Genomic DNA, 26,650 nt, shown 5'->3' with positions numbered 1-26,650 from the left:
GTGCAGTTAACTGAGACTGATATATGGCCGTCTGACAGAGAGAAGCAGCTGGATATGTAGTTTAACCCCCCAGAGTACCACTGTCGGCATAACTGTCTGCTTCTGTACAAACCAGACAGAGGAGGAATACAAAGAATTGGACATAAAACAGCGGAGTGAAATAGAAAGTACAACCCAAACCCAGCCACCATCAGATTCCATCAGTTTCTAACCTGTATTCCTCTCTCATGTAAGGCTATAGGATAATGCCACACTCACACTATACATTTATCCACAGCATATACTGTTGTTTGGATGTAATCATCATCTGACATTTTTGTAAGGATTTAATCATCACACCCAGAACATTTCCTTAAGAAGACAATATTTAATAGATGTTACATGTAGGATGTTTTATTATTGGCTCCGCTAGATGTCAAAGGAACGGCATTTAATAATATGAGAGTTAGGCTGGCCACACACTGGATGAATTTGTGCCCGATTTTACCATACCTGAATGTTATACAATATAACACTTGACAAGAAAATAAATCTATTTAAACAAGCCTATTTAAACTATTTCTTTAGTGAGCTTCTTATATATATATATATATATATATATATATATATATATATATATATATATATATATATATACTATATACAGTTCATGCACTTTATCAGTAGCTTCTTCAGTTATATCAGCTTATTGGATTCTCTTCTCATTTACGAACAAGAACAGCTGTATCAAATTTCCAAACACAAAGTCAGTCAGTCTCAGATCATTGAGCAGGATGAACTCATTAGCATCCCCTAAGGATGCATGCACACACAAATACAAGACCTACTGTACAACAGAGTAACACAAAACTACACACAGATCCATCCACACTAGTCTAGTCATACAAACACAGGTAAACTCAGAGCTTCTAAACAAATAGTGCATAATATATTTGTGTGTTTGTGTGTGTGTCTTTGATTTCCTAAGGGGTAGCAAGAGCTTGCTACCTGACTAACTACTAATATTTCACATTAGGCAGAATTCCTCTGTTCCCTTTTCAGATATTAGCCCATTTGAAACTGTTTTGCTAAACTCCCCATATGAAAGTGCTAATGTAATGATGAATGTAATCACATAGGACACAGTGACACGTGTTCTGCATTGAAAGCTTCGTTTGATCAGTCTGGATAACTGTTTCTGTAGATAATTTATTGCAAGGAATGAATCAGTGAATTCTTGTCTCATAGCAAGAAGGTTCTGGGTTTGATCCCCATTCCATGTGGGGTTTACATGTTTTCCTCGTGTCTCCAAGGGTTTTCTCTGCTTAGTTAAGCTTCCTCCCACAGTCCAATAGGTAGGATAAGCCGTTGCCAATAGATGATGGATAGAATGAAACCATAAAGCAACCTATTATTTACAACATAGTTTAATAGTTTTAAATTGATAGAATGAGTTATTCTGTGGTGATCATTTTTCAAAGTATCAGACCAGAATAGCACTGTTAACTACCATTTCTCCCTCATCTAACCTGAGACTGTTAGCTCTGACTGAATTAAAATTTCCCTGCAGATTTTTCTAAATCAACTACTTAAGCAAAGTTCTATCTACCATTGGTGCTGGACGGGTAGCATACAATTCCTAAATCAGAGCTGCCTGCTTCTGCTGAAAAACACATTGATGACACTGCTGCGAGACTGAATCAAAACAGTCGCTTGTTGCCAGCCATAAAAACAAACCGATGAGCTAAAATACACTGAATCCCTCCACAGAGCAGTGAAGAACAGCAGGACTGGGTAGTGATTGTCTGTGGCAAAGTTTCAAATTACACACAATGTTTTTGATTTTAAAATTCTGACTTGTGCAGCTTTATATTCACCAAAGCACACAAAGATATATATCTATTTTTTATCAAATATGCTGATTGCCTTTTCTTGCTAAAACACATTTAGTCAACTGCCCTGAGTATTTGGGATTGTTTATATATGTGTTTTGCAATAGCTGGCACTCTTTTTCCGCCCTGCTGATGAATTTCTAGTTTTCTTAGCACATGTCTGACAGCAACTGTTGATCAAAATATTAATATCAGTGAGAGCATTTTCAGAATATGTGTATAACAGCACTATATTCAAAACTCCTTTGTATATCTTTAAAGGTTTTCAGTTTCAGCTCCATCCAAGCCTGCAAGCATGTATTAGCATGTATTAAATGAACACTAAGTAGGGCCACCATACATCTATACATGGCAAAAATCTTACTCCATGGTTGACAGTATCAGTAGGACTGTTGGGCAAGTTGATTGATAGACCATCTACAGTGGGTACGGAAAGTATTCAGACCCCTTTAAATTTTTCACTCTTTGTGTCATTGCAGCCATTTGCCAAAATCAAAAAAGTTCATTTTATTTCTCATTAATGTACACTCAGCACCCCATCTTGACAGAAAAAAACAGAAATGTAGAAATTTTTGCAAATTTATTAAAAAAGAAAAACTGAAATATCACATGGTCATAAGTATTCAGACCCTTTGCAGTGACACTCATATTTAACTCACATGCTGTCCATTTCTTCTGATCCTCCTTGAGATGGTTCTGCTCCTTCATTGGAGTCCAGCTGTGTAATTAAACTGATTGGACTTGATTAGGAAAGGCACACACCTGTCTATATAAGACCTTACAGCTCACAGTGCATGTCAGAGCAAATGAGAATCATGAGGTCGAAGGAACTGCCCAAGGAGCTCAGAGACAGAATTGTGGCAAGGCACAGATCTGGCCAAGGTTACAAAAGAATTTCTACAGCACTCAAGGTTCCTAAGAGCACAGTGGCCTCCATAATCCTCAAATGGAAAAAGTTTGGGACGACCAGAACTCTTCCTAGACCTGGCCGTCCAGCCAAACTGAGCAATCGTGGGAGAAGAGCCTTGGTGAGAGAGGTAAAGAAGAACCCAAAGATCACTGTGGCTGAGCTCCAGAGATGCAGTAGGGAGATGGGAGAAAGTTCCACAAAGTCAACTATCACTGCAGCCCTCCACCAGTCGGGGCTTTATGGCAGAGTGGCCCGATGGAAGCCTCTCCTCAGTGCAAGACCCATGAAAGCCCGCATAGAGTTTGCCAAAAAACACATGAAGGACTCCCAGACTATGAGAAATAAGATTCTCTGGTCTGATGAGACCAAGATTGAACTTTTTGGCGTTAATTCTAAGCGGTATGTGTGGAGAAAACCAGGCACTGCTCATCACCTGCCCAATACAATCCCTACAGTGAAACATGGTGGTGGGAGCATCATGTTGTGGGGGTGTTTTTCAGCTGCAGGGACAGGACGACTGGTTGCAATTGAAGGAAAGATGAATGTGGCCAAGTACAGAGATATCCTGGAAGAAAACCTCTTCCAGAGTGCTCAGGACCTCAGACTGGGCCGAAGGTTCACCTTTCAACAGGACAATGACCCTAAGCACACAGCTAAAATAACAAAGGAGGGGCTTCAGAACAACTCTGTGACCGTTCTTGACTGGCCCAGCCAGAGCCCTGACCTAAACCCAATTGATCATCTCTGGAGAGACCTGAAAATGGCTGTCCACCAACGTTCACCATCCAACCTGACAGAACTGGAGAGGATCTGCAAGGAAGAATGGCAGAGGATCCCCAAATCCAGGTGTGAAAAACTTGTGGCATCATTCCCAAGAAGACTCATGGCTGTACTAGCTCAAAAGGGTGCTTCTACTCAATACTGAGCACAGGGTCTGAATACTTATGACCATGTGATATTTCAGTTTTTCTTTTTTAATAAATTTGCAAAAATTTCTACATTTCTGTTTTTTTCTGTCAAGATGGGGTGCTGAGTGTACATTAATGAGAAATAAAATGAACTTTTTGGATTTTGGCAAATGGCTGCAATGACACAAAGAGTGAAAAATTTAAAGGGGTCTGAATACTTTCCGTACCCACTGTATACTATGTATGTATTGGATGCATTACAATAAAATTTGGTATACACTTATTCATGTTTGCCAGAAGGTAAATCCTACTACAATCACAATTCCAAAAAGTTAGAAGTTAAAATCTACATAAAAACAGAATGCAACTAGACTTCTAAAAAACTAGAAGTTTAAAGTAAATTTGGGTTTGTTCTTGAGCAAAATACTAACTAATTAATCTTAATCTGCTTAGTGATTGTATTAACAATTTTGTCCTAAATGTGAGTATTATAGTTAATACAAATATATTGTTAAATTTAGCCTCGGTTAATTTATTGCCTGCATCCTATCTGCCTTTCTCCCGCTCAATATAACTACAGTTTCAGATGGAAATGCGACAAAAACATCATGTGGCGTACCATATTGGATTGTCCTTTTCCTAGCAAGATCTCAAGCAGGCACCCATCCATATCTCATAGCAGTCAGGCACAGTGTGTGCATGTGTGTGTAATCATATCAGTGTCGCCTTTGCTGACCCTAATTAGCATTGAGAGATCAAAGGAGTGCTGTAGCTGTGATATTCAAATGACTAGCAAACAGGTTGTCATTTCATCCTCCCACCCCATTAGAAATGTCAATCAATCTGACACAAAACGGCTTGTCAGACACTTCTCTGGTGCACCATGAAAAATGCTTGTTAAGATCAAGCAGACATTTGAGTCATCTTGGGCTCTGTCTGCCTGCTTTATATTTTTACTGTTATTGAAACACTTGAGTACAATATTATGTATATGTGTTTAACACTACACTGTTGAATTTTCTGCTCTTTAAAACAGGTCATAGGTCACATAATATTTGTTTTTATACATAGAAATGTGCATGTGTGTTGAGAAGGTTCTTTGTAAAGAGATTTCCTTTGTAACACTGAGACCTGCTTCCCTTGTTTGCCATTGTCCCCATAGAAACAAGTAGTTAAAGCACTTTGTGATTCACCCCAGGAGGGAACAGATGTAACCCATACATATGCACACTCCTGGAGCTGCCAATAAAACACATGTCTACTTCACTACACTAAACACGCCATAGCGGTGAGATGGCAACACTCACCATTGAAACTGGACATCAAACTGCAGCTGAAACCCTCGCAGCAGGTTAAATTCAAAAGAAGCCGAAAAAACATCAAACCCACATTACATGCAGTGCTGTATGATGAGGATCAAAGTCCATTCTTACCCCCGCACAGACTGGTAGGTGACACGCTGTGATGCTGGTGCGCTCATTGTATGATTGTCAAACACATTTACTTCAGTAGCCTTTAACTATATCTATGAATAAGCTAAGAATGTACTCACATTAGGTGATCCATACACTTTCCTGGTGAGTATGTATACTCTGTATAATTCCTGAGCATGGTTCAGTGTACTGCACCCGGGTACACCGCTTCAAGGTCAGTTGGACTGGGGCACGGTATATATACAGTGTAATTGCTGGACACAGAACAGGAATCTTTATACATGCATCAAGATTAACTGGAATTTACTGCATGACATAATTGACAAAGCTAGAAGTCATGTGAGAGGGTTGTGTATCACAAGATGATTTCCATAAGCCAAGTTAAATAAATCATTGCAAGAATGCTTCTCTTCCACACAAAAAGTTGCATTGTGGCAGTGTAAGCACGCTTGGGCCTGCACTGTTTAAGTGCAGTGTGAGCAGAGACAGACAGGGGGTGATACCTTTTGGTGCACAGGGGGCCCCTGTTGGGGTCCAGATGGTCCTGGGTGTACTGGGCCCCGTGGCCCAGGGCTTACCTTGGGCTGTTTGGCGGCCTCGAGGTGAGCCCTGGGGTCTTCCACATGCTTTCCTCCTGGGGGCTGTTCCCTGCCTCAGTGGTATCTCTCGGCCTGTCCCTTGGTGTTTTTCATTGGGTCATGTGCCTGGTTCCCTCTAGGACTTGCCCTGTCTGTTTCTTAAGATGGGTGTAGCCCTGGTACTTAACTTGGACTTGCTGTTGCTCCTGGTGCTATACTTGTTCAGGAACAACATATATTGACATAAACACACTAAATCTTTAGTTTTCCTTTTTTTCTAACTACATAAGGGACTCACTCTTGACACACACTATTGCACTTGAATGCACACACACAGGCACATGCGCACAAACACACAAAGGTTACTTAAGCACGCATATACAAATGTATGTGACAAGGTGATATTATGATAGTCATAATTTTTATTCTGTGCTCTCAATGCATGAGAGATCTACAAACCTCTTAAAAAAATGTACAAAATTTGGCAAGCTTGTGTTTGAACACCACTGTTTTCCTTTATCTCTTGTCTGTATAACTGCTAATGCTCTCTTAATGTATTGTCTCTGTCAGGCCTGACTTCAGGAAGGTTGTGTCCTCCCTCTCACGATGCCAGTCCAGTGAGCCCTGAACCAACCACACCAGGATCTCGGTCTCCATCCCACCTCCACTACCACAGCAAGGCCCAGCACAGACGTTTCTCCATGGAAGTAAGTAGCAGAAGCTACAAATTTATGACATCAATCTGTTGCTGGACAAGTGCTATATTTTATCACACATGTGAGTGGTAGAAACAATGTTTCAACAGCTTTTGTACATGTAAGGGTAGTTTCAGCTTCTGAGGTTGACATGACAATATCGTTTGCCATTGAGAAACAATGTAAAATCATATGAAGTATGTAAAGTATTAGAAAAACTGTGGCTTTCATTGCTGCTCTGGTATCTACAACTTAGGCCCATTTCTGTGTTTGGGAGGTGTGTGTTACTGCTGTATATGGGCATTACAAAGTCAGTTAATAATTCTACCCAAAGGAGAAAAACTGCAGAAGGTCGTGGATGGCTTTCAAGAGAAGTGGGGGTTCCCCTCAATGCTGTGGAGTGGTGGAAAGGACATCAAAGGACTATTACAATCCTGAACCAAGTCGGTCATTCAATTATAATGCAAGCTGTACTGGATCATCTCTCTCTCTCTCTGAGTAGACCTCATATATGTCTTGCAACATTAACAATGCAATCCAAATAACGCTGTTATAAATTTGATTCTTGTAATGTTTATTATTCTCTAATGTTTAGTGCTGGGGAAGCTACTTTGAAACAATAGCTCTGCAAGCTCTGAATTAGATGTTGAACTACAACCAACCTTCTATAGGAAGAAATCTCATTAAGCCAGGCTAACAAAAGTTACTTTAAAATAGTAATACTCACTACGTCGGGCGGCAATCAGCAGTTGGGGTCAGTGGATAAATTAGGGATCCTGTTTCACTGGCACTCCAACCACATACCTCAGCGCCTCTCTCCATTTCTTTTTAAGCAATCATCATGTCCACACTAATGATAAATTTTCCTTGAATGGGTATTCTTACCTGTATTTAGTGCTGTCCACTTGTGATCCCATCACGCATGATACATTGAGACACATCTTAAAACCAAGTGTAAACAGTGTCTTGGGCATCAAGACTGGCAGTCATCATACATTTCAAGTCTTTCTCATACTTTACATAACTCATACCAGAAAGTCAAGTGATGATGTTATGCCAAAGGAAAGCAGTTGCTCAGGAAGGATTAATGTTGATGTTATGAAGAAAAAAATAATGGTATGATTGTCAGAGGTCAGGGAGTTCAGGCAGTCTGGAATTATAAACCTTTGTCACAACAGACATTTTGACAGATCACAGCAGAAAATTATATGCTTGAATGTTTTATTGGGACACTTAAATATTAATTTCACCTTTCAAAACAAAATGTCTATTGTGCAAAAGATCTACAGGTATTCAGCTTTTTTTTTTTTTATTTAGCTTTTTAGCTAATTCACCAGAACAACCTATCCAACTGACAGTTCAACCACTTACTATTTGGAAAGCAGAGCATTCCGACAAAAGTCAGTTTTATTGATTTATTAACATTTAACAAGCCCATATTGTGGCAGATCGTAGTGGAAGCGTCTATTAATTAATGACTAGTGACTTTTGACTGATCAGCCCCATCTAAGGACTATTTAGGTATAAACAGGATGTGCCATGTAATTCTAAGCCATAGCTCCACTCATCTTGAATCTCTGCAGTTTACAAGCAGGGTCTGTGTGGGGCATTTCACAGTGCACAACTGATGGCTTATCAAGTTAGAGTCTTATCTATCTACTCATTCTATAATAATCATAAGTCATTCGTAACTGCTGAACAACACCTTGGAAGAGGTCAGTGAGTTAAATGAGAAGCTTCTCAGCAGCAGGGTGGTGGGTGTGGGTAAGATTCACCCTGAGATTCTGAAGGCTCTGGGTAATGTGGAGGCTGTTTTGGTTGACATGCCACTTACCAGGGTATCACAACCAGAGGATTTGAGGCAGTTACTGCTTAGCCTGCCTGAGAAAACTAGAAAGGCCTCCACCTGTGTTGTCCCTTGTCTGCAATCCTGGTTATGATCTTAAGGTGCAGCCAGGTGGAGGATTGTGTCTGGTTTTGGGGCCTCAGAAATGCATCTCTGCTTTTTGCAGATAATGTGGTCCTGTTGGTTTCATCAGACCTTGGCTTTCAGCAGGCACTCTGGGAGCTGGGATGACAGTAAGCACCTCCAAGTTGGAGGACATGGGTATTTGCTGGAAAACGGTGGATGGGTCCCTTCAGGTTTGGAATGAGTTTGCTTCCCCAAGCAAAGGAGTTCAAGTATCTAAGGGTCTTGTTCTCAAGTAAAGGTAAAATGGAGTGGGAGGTTAGAGAGTGCAGTGCCTACGGAAATGTGGGCACTGTACTGGACCATTATGGCAAAGGAGCTTAGCCAAAAGGTGGGACTTTCAATTTATCAGAGCTCTGCAGGGTTCTGACATTCAGATGTATGGAGCTTGGAGTAAAACCACTGTTCCTTCACATCTGTGCAGACTTCCAAGCCAGAAAACAATGGTATTTGCCTTATTTTTCCAACATTGTATAAATGCCAGCTAGCTCAAATATGTCATGCTGACAGTCACTGATGTAAGAATACATCTGTTTTTTGGGGTTTTTTTTCATCTTTTGATGGAAATGACCCAATTCACCTGTAGCTAGCATTTACCTGCACAGGTCTGGGACAAGTTTTGTACAATTGCCTGAATCTATAAAAGAAATACAACAAGCTTGTCGTCTTCAAGAGTTTGTGCCAAGCTAGCAACTTACTTTCATCACTGAGATGAAATAGAAACTACATATTTAAGTACATCAACCCCTGGAGGAAAGTTGGACTGACGGTGTTTATTGAGATGATGCAACCCATCGCATGTCTCTGTTAAGGAATGACACTGCACCATGGATATTGAGTTACTCGCTGTGGGCATTCTCCCTTATCACAGTCCTGAGGAGACTGAGGTCTTTTGGAGTGTGCTAAGGACATTCTAGCCTCAGCTATCCATTACACTGTCTGCTGGGGAGTGGGCAGCACTGAGACTGAAGAGACTGAAAATGCTGGTTAGGAGGACGGTCCTGGGCAGCCTGCTAGATTCTGTGGAGGAAGTAGGTGAAAGAAGGATGTTAGCCAAGTGGACATCCATTATAGACGATATCTCTCACCTGCTGCATCAGGCTCTGAGCAACTCCTTTGGCAGCATACTGTTACACCGTCAGTGTAGAAAGGAGCCTTAACAGAGATCTTTGTACCTTTTTTTTTTTGTGTGTGTGTTCTTTGTGTTTCTAATGCAGACCAGTGTTTACACAGGCACGTAATGAGAGTAGAATGCTGGTAGAGCAGCTGCAATGTAGGTACACAGGCAAGAACATTCAGCAAAAATCCCATCAGGTTGAATTTATGCTCATATATGTAGAGAGAACCACACACTACAACATGTCCTGTGTACTCAGCTGGATCTTTTCTTTTTCAGAGAACCCACCCACCTCTCTTTTGATATTTCATTGTCATCTGACTTTCTGTTGGCATCTTGCAGGATGTCAGTAAACGCATGTCTCTGCCCATGGACATCCGTCTGCCTCCAGAGTTTCTCAAGAAACTGCAGCTAGAGAGTGAGAACTCCCCACTCTGCAAACCTGTCAGCCGCATGTCTCGACGTGCTTCACTGGTTTGTGCTCAATATTTCACATTCTACTTCTACTTCATCTACTTTTACATTCTTCTTCTACTCTTTAATTCTTATTTTAGTAACTATATTGGCTTCTTGTTCACATCCATTTGACAGATAACTCACTAATGAATGCCCAACTTTAAAGAGATTTTTTTTCTCTCCCCAAAGTGCATTAATCTTATTATTAATAATAATTTATTCCTTCTATATTCATATTATAGTAAAAACCATTCTGATATTTTCCCCTCCACTAAAATGCTATTATCTCCTGCTTGGTTAACTGCGGAAACAAGGATTTGTTTAATTAGCTTCAGAAATCCCAATAATATCTGCACATGTGATTTTTATATTGTCCTAAAAATGGGATAAAATCATAACACTATGCACTGTAAGATTAATATGCTTCTTTTTTCCTCCAGTCTGACATTGGCTTTGGGAAACTGGAGACCTACGTGAAGCTCGGCAAACTAGGCGAGGTATGTCACTACCCACATTCACTTCTTAGCCATTTTTCATGCGATGAAGACAGATAAGTTTGAAACCAAACAAAAACATGATGTTGAAGTGAACTTTATTAAGCAAGAGTAAAGTATCTCTGGTGTATTATGTCAACCATGCTGGCCACTTTATTCTCTGTGGGGCTTTGTTACACTTTTCAGGCTCACTGTTAGTCAGGCCTCTCAGGAGAGACAAGAGCCTGTCAAAATGGGTACAGCTTTTATATATCTAAATAAGACAAACTAGAGTATACCTACTATGTGTCCATTTTCCTGTTTTAGTTCTGCATGGCGACACAGCTTGACAAAGATAAAACCACTCTTACCCCCACATTCACATTATGTGTGCTGATGTATTGCACTCTGTTGGATGATAAAGCATGTTTGTGCTGTGGATGAGGATGGATTAATACTGCACGATACCAGTGATGCAATTAATTCCCACACCATGTATCTGCGAAAATTGTTATTGCCTTTAGGAGTAAGGAATGGTTAGTGACAGAAGCTGTCTGCATTAGTCTTGGTCACACGGCTCTGCAGCAGATAACAGAGGCAGTGAAAGAGCGAAAAGAGCAGCTTTTGTATTCAGTTATCGCAACCTCTGGTTTGTGAAACCATGCTTTGGTGTATGAAGTGAAACACAAGATTTGCACATGTGACCATTATAAAAGAATCTCTTGTACTGCTGGTAGTTAAGATAATAAGATAAGATGAACTTTATTCATTTCCCCAAAGGGAAATTGAGTATAAAGAGTTTGCACAGTGTCTAAAATAATTTGCTTTCTTTTTAGCCTGCAGTAATTGAGCTGCACTTAATAATACACCTACAATCAACTGCACAATGTGGAAAAGCTATTGCATATGAGATATAACCATGAGTGAGGAGGGTGACATGTAATTGTCAGTAATAGAAATCTTAAATAAACATGCATTTCACAGATGCTCTCATTACATGGAAGTAATGTTTCAATGTTGCTGTTGGAAGACTGTAGTTAATTAATTCCAGCTGACTGAATGAGGCTAGAAGCTTTACCAGCTAGCCTTTATATGTATGTGCTATTGTATAGACATTGATGAGAAGGTAAACAGGCAATGAAGATAAATTAAAACCAATCTAATTAACTTTGTTATTCTGTTCCTATTAATCACAGAAAATGGTATTTCTGCTGCCATATGAGTAAGTGAATGTCACCTAGAAATGTATGTGTCTATAGGGGACATACGCTACAGTGTTTAAAGGGCGAAGCAAACTAACAGAGAACCTGGTGGCACTGAAGGAGATTCGGCTGGAGCATGAGGAGGGAGCACCTTGTACTGCTATCAGAGAAGGTACACACACAAGTCAGCAAATACATGAACGCACTCCATTTGTTCAACGAAGGTTGAAAGGAAAGGTGTGCTACCCTCTGGTATATAATCATTATATTTACATTCTAACCATTACCAAATAGAACAGGAGCATATTTTAATCACTTATCTATAACCTAAAGTACATTTACATGTGGGTTGTTGTGTCACTAATACAGCCTTCTAAACACTGCCCCACAGAGGTGATTTAGAAGAACACTGCATTATAGTTGCTGTGTATACACTTGGATTGGTAATTGCTTGAAGTTTGAAGTGAAAATTGGCTTAGGCTACCTGATTTCCACTTCATCTACCCATTGTACAAAAACTGCTGAGAATGGAAATTGGAAATAAATAAACCACTGGAGGAGATAATCCAGTAGGAGCATTTAACACTAACATTATACAAGTATGTCAATAATGTTAGTGTATAATCTAAAGGCACTTTTAATGCATATAAACATCGTACAGTATCATAGAAGAGTATACCACTACAATAATAACTAATACCTTTCTCTCTACACAGTAGTGTAGTTGAATATATTAATTTACATTAACATTAGGAGTAGAACAGGTTTAGTCAGTCATTTCACAGCCTTAGGTGATTTTAACAGTGCGCAGATGTAGATGTCTCACCTGCCTGCACTACTAACAAACAGACTTCACATCTACAAGTACCAGAAGTGTGCTGCTGTATATAATCAGGCATTGCTACTCTAATTTGAGCTTGTCCAATAATCAGTAAGGGTCAGGTTATGCTCTGCCAGAACTAGTTTGTAAGACATGTTGTCTCCTGCTTGTTTTCCAACTATCCCTACCCTACACCCTTCTGGTTACCTGAACCAGGTATGTTCAGCCAATCCCAGGCAGCCTTTCCAATAGACAATCTGTAGATTTCAGTAAAACCCCAATAAATGGACCTGGCATTTATTTCTATAGGAAGCAACTGTGGGATTTAGAAAACAATGGTACTTCAAACTGTAGCTTCTGTGGACATGCAGCAGCAATAGGGCTTACAGTAAGGGGACCACATGATTTTTTTTCAGACAAGTGAAAACTCACTAAAGTTGCAGCCAAGGTAATAGCAGAACAGCCCCTGAGTGTTAAAAAAATGGTTTTTCATGTATTTGAACATATTGTAGATATAGAAAATAGCACAGCTTATCTAGCCTTCCTTTGTCTACCCAGTATCTCTGCTGAAGAACCTGAAACACGCCAACATTGTCACTCTGCACGACATCATCCACACCGATCGCTGCCTCACACTGGTGTTTGAGTATCTTGTGAGTACATTCAGCATGCAGGTGTTCAAAAGGTATTGATGTCAGTTACAAAATTAGAATATGGATAGATTTAAGTGTATGAATGCTGAATTATTGTCTTCCAGGATAGTGACCTTAAACAGTACTTGGACAATTGTGGGAATCTCATGAGTATGCATAATGTCAAGGTGAGACACACTCAAGGAAATGACTCATTAGCAGCTGCATCAAATGTCAGGAACACTACTGACTGTATACCAAAGGCAGGCAGGGACTTGTGTTGTTTTACATTCATGCTGAGGCAAAGGATTTCTTTCAAATTTACTTTATCATTTACTTAATGTTTTTATTTCAAACATCCCTCATGTTCCCCACCATCTCAAATACACAGCAAATAAACAAATAGAATTATGGCTGCAGCATTTTGCATAGTAACATACAGTAAAGCCCCATGATGTGCCTCTTATGAAGTACCATTATATTTAAGTCATGGGAGCTAAGAATCTGATTTTATGTGTGTATATATATATATATATATATATATATATATATATATCTGTGTGTGTGTATATAAGCATGTACAGTTTATTTTTGGTCTTCTTCATTCTCCTGTAGATCTTCATGTTTCAGCTGCTGCGTGGTCTGTCCTACTGCCACAAGAGGAAAATCCTCCACAGAGACCTAAAGCCTCAGAACTTGCTTATCAATGACAAGGGCGAGCTCAAACTGGCCGACTTCGGTAGGAAAGCCGCACACACTCGCATATAGTGTAGACATCAATAAATGCAAATGTGGTCGTAATGACTCAACCGCTTGGGAATAAGATAGCATGCTTCCTGCTTTTCCAATTATATTTTACTGCCACTCAGAGATCTTCTGTCCTGATTACTTTAGCACCTTTACTTCCTGTATCCTAGCAACTGTGCCCCGCTCTCTGAGTTTTCTCAGTTTTGTGCTGGAAATGGATAGATAAACCCACCTGCATTCCCTGATTATTTTTCAACTCTTTTTAACTAAACTCAGAAAATGAGCTTCTTAATGGGCTGTTTTCACATTTTATTTGGGTGGCACTGATCTGTCGGGGCTGTTCATGACAACATAATTTTCAGAAATTAGGGTTACGATGCTTAAGACTCTTAAACCGTGATACTCTTTTACACTACTATATGAGACCTAATACATTATAATGTTCCATAGTACAGCTGTGGAGATAAAAAAAAAATCTTATTTTCATTTTTGGTAGTGCAGTTGAAAGGTTGAAGATTTGCACAAAACAGCCTTTCATTTTGCTGCTAGTGAGATCCCTGTGTTAAACTTTGTGCCATCCAGGTCTGGCGAGGGCCAAGTCAGTGCCCACTAAGACCTACTCCAATGAGGTGGTTACTCTATGGTATCGGCCCCCTGACGTGCTGCTTGGCTCTACAGAGTACTCCACACCCATTGACATGTGGTGAGTTACTGCTTGGATATTTGGTCATCAGCAGTCTTGTACTTGCCTCACATAACAATGCTCTGAGCCACAGTGAACAATGAACTTCTGCTCATTTTAGTAAACAGGGCCTACAGTTGTGGATACAAGTGCAGACAGAACCAGAGAGGGAAGATGGCAGGAAACACAGGGGTTTATTTAGAAACAAGGATTGAGGACAGGCCAAGGAAAAACACAACAACAGGGATGAACTGCACATGGCAGTGTAGGAATCAAACACAAGCGCTAATGCAACACTCAAGGTGATGGGTCCCAGTAACTTCCAACAGGCAAATGACCAAACAGAATTCCAGTAATATCCAGGTCTGAGAAAATGGGGAAATGACACAATGTGATATGGACAACCAGCAAACTGTGGATATGGAAAGGGCAGGTACATATACAAGGACAAGACAATCACATGACCAGAGCAGGGAAGTAAAGCTGAGGGTCAGAGCTGTCAGATTTTTTTTTTTTTTTTTTTTTTTTTTTCAAAGGGGAAGAAATGAGGTCCTGTAGAAGCATCAAATCTAAATAAAATATATGATGAAAAAATGCATGTGTACATTTGTGTTTAATAAGCCTCACTCTTAACTAAATGTGAGTTTCAGTATTTCAGCAATTAAGTAACCGAATTTGCAATCAAATGTGCAATAGCTACCTCAAACTTATGTAATATTAACTTTTTTTTGTTATAGTTAAATGTATAATACACAGCTGATGTATACTATATGCTAAGTGCAATGACAACAAATTATCTCTCTATCAAAGAGACATGAGTGAGAAAAACCTGTTCTACTTATCATTCTTAGCTTGGATGTTTGCATGAGTATGCAGAGTTTGGCATTAGCCTCAATTTCATCATGAAAGATCACCATAAATCATGGTCATTAGTTTGTAAGCGAGCACTATGCAATGATTCAAACTTGCAGAACATAAATTGTATCTGAAGTAGGAGGCATCTTGTGTCCAGTGCTAACACTTAGGAGATTTAAAAAAAAAAAAAAAATCAGCATATTTGTAGATTTAGGATTTTTTTTCAAAGATGGGGTAGATGTTACTGATGCTGACAAAACAAACTTTATATAAATGGCAACAATATTTATATGTATATTAAATATTATATACCAATATTATTCTTTGATGTCACATGCTGAACTTTTCCAGGGAACCCCAAAGTATATAAAGTCCTCAAAATCCTTGTGTCAGCCGTGGTGCTGCATGACGCCGTTACTTGGTGAGTTAGATGAGCTTGAGGATCATCCAGGATTTTTATGAATCATGCATATTTATTAAAGTCCCCAAGGTTATGAGCACAGAGATGAGTCACTAGTCATGCAATAGAGTGCAATTCATCTGCATTCACTTTCCTTTTGTGTATTTGGCCAATAGCAGTTTGTCACAGTGAGAAAACCCACACAGCTCCAGTAAACTACAGAGGATTAATTGTGGCTCTTAAGCAACACAACAGCCTTTTATGAGCTCACCGAGCTACATGTCCTCTGATCAGACCACAGGGTGTCTCTTCATCACACCATCCTGGATGGAACAAAAGGCTGCACTGTGCCCACTCCCACCATATGTCTTTGCACTTATGATCAGTGGCCTTTGAAGTGTGTGTTTGCTGAACAGGGCTTTGCCTAGAGTTTCATAATGCTGGATGACTTTGTTTTTTGCTCTTCTGCCCTGTATCTTCATCTCCTCCCTCTACTTCCAGGGGCGTGGGCTGTATTCTTTATGAGATGGCAACAGGTCGTCCCTTGTTTCCTGGTGCCACTGTTAAGGAGGAGCTACATCTCATTTTTAGGCTCATGGGTAAGAGAGTGGTATTACATAAAAATATCTTACAGACCAGACTAAAACCAAGTAATAAATAATATGAGAACAAGTAATCTAAGTGTCTTATAAAAGCAGATGACCATAAATGTATTTCTTATATTTCAGGCACTCCAACAGAAGAGACCTGGCCTGGTATCAGCAGTAATGAGGAGTTTAGGTCCTACCTCTTTCCTCAATACAGACCTCAAGCTCTTATTAACCATGTGCCCAGGTACAGTAACTGCCATTTCAACTGAGACTGAAAATATAATGTTCAGTTATGCTTGTTGCTCTTGTGAGGCTGAACTTAGACACAGTGGTAGTTTCAACTAAATGCTAATATAACCATACTCAAAATGGCAACACTGACATACTGATATTTAGCAGATATAATATTTATGTCAAATGTATTCAGCCTTGAAATACTTTGCTTTGTTATATAAAGGTTTTACATTAAACTATATATTTCAGTAAAAGTGCCAATGTATCACCATCCGAATATAAAAGTACCAAAACTAATCAATAGGCAAGTTACATATTAATAGGATAAAATTATTGTTGCATTAATATGCTTGAACTTAAGTGGGACTATTTTAACTACTTCATATATTGCTGAGTAGCATCACCTGTGGTATTAATACATAACTTGTTGGACACTTTCACAATATGTACACTCTGCACTACTTCAGCCTAAATGATTTTTGCACTCTGTACAGGCTTTTTAACTTTTAACATATGTATATATTAAACATAGAGCTATAGTCTATATTTTTTCTTATTTTTGTATCTATTATCTCTTGCAGTACTTCATATTTCTTGTACTACTTCCTACTTTTAACTTTGAGTTTAATGTATAATTCTCAGACTTTTGCGCCAGATGAAAAAAAAATAAAAAAAATTCCTTGAATAATGAAAACATACGTAGCAATAAACCTGATTCTGATTGTAATAATTTGTTGATTATTTTTTTAAAATAATAATCCTAATCTGTAACATACCTGGTAAATAGAATAAAAAGCATATTTTTTACAGTCCAGGTTCAGACTTCCTGCCCTGGACCTTAATTTTGAATTCCTGTTTCCTGTCTCGCCTGGTTTAGGCCAAGTAGCTTTAGGTTGATTTGTATTATTGGTTGCACATGTCTGCCCTGCTCCCTTTGTCTCTCCTCCTCCTTGTCTATATATACCTGCCCTGTTCCTTTGTTACCTGCTGGATTTGCTAACCGTGTTCTCCACCCGTCACCTGTAGCTTGTTACCTGTTTTTTATTAAAATTCCTTATTTACTACAAAATGTAACAATATTGCATGAACTCAACCTCAAAATTGCTCTCAAGTTCAGTACAGTAAAGTAAATAATATTTGGTTACTTTCCACCACTGGTGTTTGGTTAAACTCTTCAGCACACACAGCACACCCAAGGCAGATGTACTGCACGTCATATTAGTCATTAATGAAAATATTGACAAATTGACACAGATGAATTATTAAGCAATTAACAAAGTGACTAAAATCCAGCTTCATATAATATAATTATAATTGTGTGTACTGAAAGTGCAAATTTTAACAGTTGATCTACATGTGGTATGTAATTCTTAATAGTACTAATAGTTATAGTTAATAGTACCTTAATAGTTATAATTCAAGCTGAACTGTCTTCTCTCTTCAACAGGTTGGACACAGAGGGGATTGACCTGTTGTCTGCTTTGCTGCTGGTATGACACAGTAACTTTCACCACACACCTGGATATGAGACAGAATTGGAACTGTGATTTCAGAGATGTCTAATCATCTGCTTTTCTATTGTTGCAGTATGACACCAGGAGCAGAATCTCCTCCGAAACTGCTCTGCGACACCCATACTTTCTGAGTCTGGGGGATAACATACATAATTTGGCAGACAGTAAGTCACATACACTACAAATGAACACACACTGCATACAAGGCCTCTCAAGTGTATTTGAGGTTCACACTTCATCGCAGACTGCACTTCCACTCTAAATGTGCTACTTTTCAATCTCAACAATAGGCTTTTTTAAAAAATGTTTGGCTTAAATTGGACAATTTTCCCAAATGTGCACAGTGCTTGCACAGAGAAAAAGGTCTAAAACGCATAGAATGCAGTTTTAAAAAGCTCTGGGTTCTAGTGAGTTAAGCTGCTAGATTCACCAGCAGCTTCGGGTTAGAAGTATGCGAAACTGTGAGCTGTTCCTACTTGCAATGAAACCATGGATGTAGAGACAACTACCCCTGGAATTAATTATCAAGCAAGTTCTGGTATTACAATCTGCATGTTTTTTATGGACATTTTAATTGTGACATCATACATTGAACCTTAAAATATCAGTATTTTGTGTATTGTGATTTATGTTATGATTAGGACTAATAATCAGCCACTAAGGGATTGAATCCACCTCTTTGCCTCCCTAATTTGTGTCAGTCACAAATTCAGCTCATGTCTTTGTCTCTGTGGTCTTCAGCTGGCTTCTCCCACCTTCTTTATTTTAGCTGCCTCAGTGTTTTCCCTCAGAGAGGTACAGCTCCAGAAGGACCCAGGCCACCGCAGTTCAGTGTTTCAGCCTTTAGGTAAATTGCCTGTCACAGAATCTCACAACATAATATAACTTTGATGAAGCCTTCAGTCCATTTACCATTAATGGAAGCCATTCATTTCTTCACATAGAGAGCTGCTGTAGCAGTACTGTAAATGGACTTTATTCTACACATTATTTATGTACATTATCCCTGTAAATGGGAATGTATTGCACAAGATGCTGTGTGTAAGCTGTGCATTCATGTTGACTTTACTTTTTTAAAAAACTTTTATTTACTTTAATTTTTTTTTTTTTGCTACTGAGATCATTATCATCTAACATTGTGTGGTTCCTGAAGTGTCTGGAAGTGAGAAACAAATAAATTGTAGTTTGTTTTTTGCTCCTTACCACAACAGCTGAAATATGTCTGCAGACACACTACTAATTAGCAAAACTCTGAAAGAAGGCAGCATGCTGAGGTTGTTTACTGTGTCACGTATAAAGTCTCAGAGGAACTGAAAAAAAAAATGAAACTAAAAAATAAAAAAATTAAGTTACATGATAGCTTGTAGCATCAATGATGTGGTTGTGGGTACAGTATAACTGTAAAGGTAAAGTAATCTGACATGTAATCTGATTTCTAGTTCAAATCATTTTCAAGTGCAATTACTCCTATCTAGCCTAACGTTTGACCTATGTGACCGACCCTACATAAACATGTTGATTTCTGTCCTAACTGGGTCTCTTAAGGTTTAGATCTGATATCCACGCTCTAATTTGTCTATTTTCAGGTCGAGGAAAGAACCGAAGACAAAGCATCTTCTAGAGATCACAAAACGGAGGAACAGAAATGCACTAAAAAATGAAGCTGCCTTTCCAGACACAAAGGACAACACAGCTCTGCACATTCATACACCTGCATGCACACTCAAACTCGTGCACTCACTCATTTCCATGCACTTGACCATGGAGTCATGCAGGGTTCCTGGAATAAAATTGTACTGCACTTGAAAAGACTGAGCACTGAGCAAAGTTAAATACTCCCTCCCTCTATTGGTCTCTCTCTCTCTCTTTCTCTCTCTCTCTCTCACTCTCTATTTAGTTGAACCATAAATTTAAGTATCCTACTAATGCACATGAACAAAAAAACAGGTTCTTGCATAAAACTACTACACTCTATTATAATGCTATATGCTATTATAATACACAGAAGCTTCTATACTTTCTATCCAGAATACACCCACCATCCTGCCCATCTAAAGTAGCTACCATACCTGGAACCATTATAAAGTTGCAGGTATACAGAAATTTTTGCCTGAAAACTACTGGGACAAACTTTATGTGAGTGGTGTGAATGAAAGTCGATTCAGTTTTTACTCAAAGCTAATGAGATTGTTTCTTTTCAAAATTTGCTCCTAGTTTTGTTTTAGTAGTGTTTGGCTTACTGTGAAACCTGAACACAAAGATGTAGCTCAAGGATACAGTCTCTTGATTGTTATTTTACCAGCCAGTAGTACCTCTGACTCCCAAAATGTCCTCCCCAGCTCAACACTGGCATTTTGGGATTTGTAGGCACTTTCACTTCCCAGAACAGACCTTCTGAAAAGTTCAGATAATGGTAGCTAATGTGACACCCCTGGGTGCTCTTAGGCTAAATGGTGTGTATCTCAGCAAAAATTTGGCAAACTGTTTTTATTATTGTTAGCTATAAAGATGCGGCAGGCTAATTATGCAGAAAATTACATGACACATAATGTTTAGAGCTGATGTATTTAGCTGATAATGGTTACCAAGCTGGTTATGTTAGCTAACCAATAGACTGGTGTTATTTAAACAAAGTCAGATTTACCTGTGATGAGATGAAAACACAAGCAGATTCCACAGCATGGCAGCTAAGGGTGTATTATGTAACCTGAAAGTCTTGAAGTTGTACATACACAAGCAGTTTGAACACTGAAATAGTAGCAACACCCTGTTCATACCTCTCCTGATATAAAACAACAAACATTTAACCTTTCATAGAATCTGATTTCATCATGAATATAAAACATACATGACTTCATGTTGACAGACTTGCCTTGCTGCAGCACATGTTTCAATACACTGTGGAGTATTGTTTCTTTCAGTATTAACTGCTGACTTTCAAACCAGTTTTTGCAGTTGCCTTAGTAAACTGTGCATGAAATTTTGGCATGTGTAGAATCTGTAGTTGATCCAGTGTAGCCAATGTGTTAGGAGACATTTGCTTTGTGTCTGTAGATAACTCCCTATGAGTCTATGTATTTCTTAGTCTCTTATTTGCACAAACCAGAAGTGTCCTCGGAAGCCTGCTCCCTTTCTTTTGTGTCTTACTTACGTGGTTTCAAAGTATGATACCATATCATACCAAACCTCCTTAACCCATATGAGCCCATGGTAACACAGGTTTTACAAACCCTTTAAATGTACTGGAAAGTTCCTTAGCTTTATCCTTGACCTTACCTCATGAAGTCCCTAAGTGACGTCTACTGAACATCCTGGTGTAGTCATGTGAGAGTGTGTGAATTTGTATACCCATGACATAATTTTAAAGAGCGTGGTGTTTATGATGCCTGTGTTTCATTAGGTTTTGGTGGGTTAATGTTAAACTCAGAAAGTACAAGTATTTTGTTGGAGCATATAATTCAGTACAAGTCACCACTACCCTTATATTTGGACAAATCTATTCTGCCTATTGCCAGGGAGCAGTTTTTGCCCTCCAGATCCAGCTCAATATATAAAATGACATACAGTAAAAAAAAAAAAAAAAAAGTACATTAATTGTGCAATAGATAAGCATGTGAGAATTTAAAATTCCCTTTGGTGATTCTTTGAAACTGAGCACAGTGTATGAAAACAATAGTGGCTTCTTCTTGCTATTATTTTGTAAAAGTTCTGAACAGTGAGCAGATAAGTTATCACAAATGTCACCATCCTTCATTTACTTGTATCTTGAGATGGAATTATGTTGACCAAACATTTTAAAATTTGCTGTAATGAGATAAATCGCAGACTTTGTATATAATCATGTCTGAACATTATCTGTTGCCCAGATCACAGGATATCCAGAAATGTTGCGTCAAAAGCAACTGGACAAAAACATTTCAACTCAACTATGTCCTCAGCTCTGACTGACTTAGGGGGAGTCCACATGTTACAGCTGTTCGCAAAGCATTTATCACTTTTCGTGTATGACCAAGTGCAATACCATGAAATCCTTTAAAGTGAGACTGTACAAGTTTGTCTCACTGTGTTATCTGAATTTGTATAGGTTAACTCATCCTGTCTCATCCCTTCTGTGTGGCTTTTTTTCAATTAGACATCTTTGGACAATATTTAAGAATTTATGTGTCTTGACTGGTAGTTTAAGGCACATTTACACCTTAATTTATGTTATTTAGTTCGAAACATTGCAGCCAGTAACCACACCACATGCTTGTAGCTCTTTATGGTTTGTATACCTGACTTAATTACTTCCTTTTCAGTAATCAGGCCATTCACGTACATTAGTGATATAAAGTGTGTGTTTGTGATATAGTGTGGTAATGATATAAAGACCCAAAAAAAAAAAAGCAAGTAAAAACCAACACACATGCTGTACAATGGTGACATACAGCTACTTTAAGAACTGCCACACCTTGTCTTTCCTACTTTCTAATTGACTTTATAGTGATTAAATGCTTGGACTCCCAACCACTCAGTCAGAATTTTGGAAGCCTTTTGGATGGAAGGCAAAACATCATAGAGAAATCAAAAAGTCTACAGGAGGTGATTTAGCAATGACTGAAGCCAGTGGAGATAATGTTGGAAAAATAATGTTGTGATCATCAAACCCTCTGTTCATCTGTCAGTGAGCATGGGCAGAAGGTGAGGGCAACAAGGGCAAACCTGCAGGGATTTCAGAGAGATATAGCTGTAGATGCTACACTTCCAAACCTCCCCTCCCTTCCTTCAGTGGCTGAAGTATTATTGTGTGTTTAGTTGTGGTAAATTAAGCTATTTTAAATACTGTAATAAAAAATAAATTATATATATATATAAAAGGTGTTTTCATCTTTCTCAGTGAGTTTAATGCAGTTAAAACGATAGAACATTGTATTTAAAATGAAGAAAAAAAAGTCTTGCAGATAATGTCTAAATGTTTTATAAAAGATGTTTAGATTTTGTATAAGATGTGATATTTTGTGTTATTGTCTATGCTGTTATATAATGAGAAACTGAATGTACTGTGACTGCCAATAGGCATAATATTGATTGAATAATTAACAAATAAAGTATTGAAATTCTGGAACACATTCACTTCTTCAGTAGTTTTCTTTCCTCAGCTTCTTGCTACACAATGTGTTGAGATGCTGTTCTTGAAGGATGTACAAAGGCAAAGGTATAATAACACTAATGAACAGGAGATGGTGCTGTTGTGTGTCTTTTACAGGAAGTCATTTCTTTACTGTAGACGACAAACTGAACTGAATGACATACCACCTATCAGTTACATTATCATCATCAATGTGTTGCCGTCACCTTTTGTAACAATGTCTTCCTTGGCAAAGTGCAGGCAGATTAGTACTGAGTGTAACTGCATTAGTGATTTATTCCATCATTTAAATCTGTATTCATGTTTACTCTTCAATAGAGGGAGCACACATTTTGTTGGGATCCACTGTGTACTGTATAATATTTTTATACATGCAATTCAATTATAATGAGACCATCCTTGCTCAGCTGTGCTGCTGCTGTGCATGTGTATTTTAATGCAATAAAGAATAATTCATTTCAAAAACATATATGATACTAAGGTTTTTAAAATACAATAGCTGACCATTTTTCACCCAATATGACTCACTCTTATTAATTTAACAATAGGCTCAAGGCTACACACTAGGTAGGTAGTTCCAACACCTGGGAAACCTGCCACAGGTCTGTGGATTTAGGTTATATCATCCTAATCCAAATGGAAATTGTATTTACACTTTATCCTAGGGATGAAAAAAAGAAGGAAAAGTATTTTCCAGTATTTCCAGTATTTTCCACTTCATCCTCAGCATTTTGACTTATTCTTCCTCTTATTTGATTGTCTTAACATGGTCCTAATATGACAGGAAAAACGACACATAAACTGTTAAAAAAAAAAACTAAAAAAAAAATACATCACTCAGAGACTATGACTATTGAGGAACAGGGCGGGACCTTGGGACAGCAGCCAATTAAGCGTCGCATAGCTTAATGGGGATAATTAGTAGTGAACTTAGCTTCCTCAGGCTGAATGTCTCCTTGGCTGTGTTTACCTTCCGTGCTGGCAGTAGTCCTTAAGGTTTTTTTATTGTGAGTTTTTTTTTTTTTTTTGTACCGTGATAGAGCTCCTCGCCGTCAGTGTGTATGAGCGGTTGGCTTCTGTGCGGTCTCTGCGGTTCCCAGAAACTGCGCCTCGTCGAAGGAGCAAACATGAAGCCGTTCGATGAGCGCATCTGGTTGCTGTTTAAGCGCCACTGGCGGCAAACTCTCACATACTGGAGTGTATTCTTCAGCTTCGGGCTTTGTATCGCCTTCCTTGGACCCACCATACTGGACCTGAGATGTCAGACCCAGTCCACCTTGGAGCAGATCACCTGGGTCTTCTTCTCCCAGCAGTTCTCGCTGCTGCTGGGCAGCTGCATCGGGGGACTCTTTAAGAAAACGTGAGTGTGATTAGTGAAAAGTTTACAACTTTAATACAAGAAACACATATTTGATGGAAGTTTTGGTAGATTTTGCTGTTATTCTTATTATTGTACATGGTGGTGAGCAATATAACATTTGTAAATATGTCTATGTTGCTGCATATAAGGGCAGGGCTGCAATATTTCGCTGAAAATTAGTAAACTGTTGTAACAATTGTTGAATTAAATTCAATTTTAGCTGCTTATTTAAATTTGATATAAAATAATTTATATATATTAGCATTATATTTTCACACTTTACATTTTCAATCTATAAAGTATCTTATGTACATATGTATGTGCATAAAAAAGCAATTTTTCAACTCTGATTTATGTGGGTTGCACAGTGAAATGGTGGTTGGCACTGTTGCCTCACAACAAGAATGTTCCTGGTTCGAAACCCGGCAGGGACCTTACGTGTGTGCAGTTTGCATGTTCTCCCTGTGCTTGTGTGGGTTTTCTCCGGGTACTCCGGTTTCTGACCACAGTACAAAAACACGTATGTCAGGTTGATTGGTGACTCTAAATTGCCCATAGGAGTGAGTGTGAGTGTGTGAGGTTGTTTGTCTGTATGTGGCCCTGTGATGGACTGGTGACCTATCCAGGGTGTACCCCTGCCTTTCACCCAAAGAGAGCTGGGATAGGCTTGAGCGGATCCCTGTGACCCTAAATAGGAATAGAAGGCTTTAGATAGTGGATGGATGATTTATGTATGGATTTTTTGGTGCTGTATTATTATTATTAGGTCATATTCGCTATTATGCTAGGAAAAAAAGATACCACACATTTTGATAATGGTAAACATTTTGTGATGTGGTATATAAAGACTGAACCAAGTATAAAGAATGGAAATAACAGCTCAAGACCTTAAAGGGTTAAAAATAAAAAAATAACCATTAGTTGCAACCCTATATGCAGCATTACATGTGTTACATTTCTTTGTGAAAGAAGTTTTGGCCAGCAAATTGAATATGTTTACGTATATGAATATGCTTAATCCATGAAAGGAGACTGGCTCCCTATATTGATGTCAATGATTCATTCTAAGATTAAGAAAATATCATTGGTTGGTATTTTTCACTGATTACATACTACTGACAACATATTTATTCGATTTTAATTTTCCATTTATTTTATTTATATGGCGCCAAATCACTATGCAATCATCTCAAGGCACTTTACAAAAAACAAAAACAAAACTCAACTAATCCCTTCTGAGCCAGCACTTGGCGACAGTGAAGAGGAAAAACTCCCTTTAATGGAAGAAAAACCCTCCAGCGGAACTGGACTCAGTTTGGGCAGCCACCTGCCTCGACTGGTTGGGGTGAGTGGATAGAAGAGAGAGAAAAAGACAACAACAATAAACAACAAATAGACACTGCAGGTTGGTGGGGCCAGTAACTGCACATCAGCAATATACAGCTCCAGGACCAGGGACACCTGCAGAAGGTACAGAGAGAAAGAGAACAGAGAGAGAGGGAGAGAGCACAAACTATGAAAGAGAGAAGGCACCAAGTTAGTGACATTAAAGAAAACAGTATAGTCTATCTATCTATCTATCTATCTATCTATCTATCTATCTATCTATCTATCTATCTATCTATCTATCTATATTGTATATATTTATGTACATAGTATAAATAAATAATATAGTACTTATAAACGCCATATTCAATTTCTGTTAATAGATTGCTGTAAATATTACACATGTAACAAGGCCTGTGCCAAATACCAAATTTTATGTTGCATCATGATAAAATTAAGGTTGATCTTGATGATAAGAGGTGGCGGAGGAGATGGCTGCATGGAGGAGCAGCCAGCAGCAGGTCACATGCTGATGTTTGGGCTGCTGTCGCTGTGTGTCAGGAGTGGCAGTCTGAGAAGATTGCCACTCCTCTTAAAGAGAAGATGGACAGAACAGAAAATGTTGACGACAACTCGAGTGTCAGCGTTAAAGATGAAAACACCCAAACAGACACAGCCCAGGGCTCAATAGATGTTGGTAGCGAGGTCTGAGAACTTTAGAAGTGTGGACATATATTTTGGATATTTAAA

At 38.7% G+C, this 26,650-nt stretch overlaps 2 protein-coding genes across 5 annotated transcripts in view; both read left to right on the top strand.

Moving 5' to 3' along the window:
- cdk18 (cyclin dependent kinase 18) overlaps positions 1-22,934 on the top strand; it is a 44,846-nt gene extending 21,912 nt beyond the window's left edge. For 3 of the 4 annotated variants that reach the window (XM_026307927.1, XM_026307926.1, XM_026307929.1), the window contains exons 3-16: positions 6,271-6,407; positions 9,824-9,955; positions 10,378-10,434; positions 11,670-11,784; positions 12,991-13,085; positions 13,190-13,252; positions 13,680-13,803; positions 14,394-14,514; positions 16,250-16,347; positions 16,477-16,582; positions 18,020-18,062; positions 18,160-18,250; positions 18,828-18,933; positions 19,673-22,934. In XM_026307927.1, coding sequence (XP_026163712.1) covers positions 6,271-6,407; positions 9,824-9,955; positions 10,378-10,434; positions 11,670-11,784; positions 12,991-13,085; positions 13,190-13,252; positions 13,680-13,803; positions 14,394-14,514; positions 16,250-16,347; positions 16,477-16,582; positions 18,020-18,062; positions 18,160-18,250; positions 18,828-18,933; positions 19,673-19,892 — 1,508 coding nt within the window. In that variant the 3' untranslated portion in view covers positions 19,893-22,934. The remainder of the gene's footprint in view (positions 1-6,270; positions 6,408-9,823; positions 9,956-10,377; positions 10,435-11,669; positions 11,785-12,990; positions 13,086-13,189; positions 13,253-13,679; positions 13,804-14,393; positions 14,515-16,249; positions 16,348-16,476; positions 16,583-18,019; positions 18,063-18,159; positions 18,251-18,827; positions 18,934-19,672) is intronic. The other variant, XM_026307930.1, reaches the window with a different exon arrangement.
- Positions 22,935-24,275: 1,341 nt separating this feature from the next.
- Positions 24,276-26,650, top strand: part of mfsd4aa (major facilitator superfamily domain containing 4Aa) — a 31,930-nt gene continuing 29,555 nt past the window's right edge. Inside the window, exon 1 of the mRNA XM_026306865.2 lies at positions 24,276-24,574. Within this exon, the coding sequence (XP_026162650.1) occupies positions 24,276-24,574 (299 nt within the window). The remainder of the gene's footprint in view (positions 24,575-26,650) is intronic.

This window comes from Mastacembelus armatus, chromosome 5 (genome assembly GCF_900324485.2).
Source record: "Mastacembelus armatus chromosome 5, fMasArm1.2, whole genome shotgun sequence".
NCBI lineage: Eukaryota > Metazoa > Chordata > Actinopteri > Synbranchiformes > Mastacembelidae > Mastacembelus > Mastacembelus armatus.
Note: the sequence above shows the minus strand (reverse complement) of the source record. Positions and strands in the feature narration are given on the sequence as shown.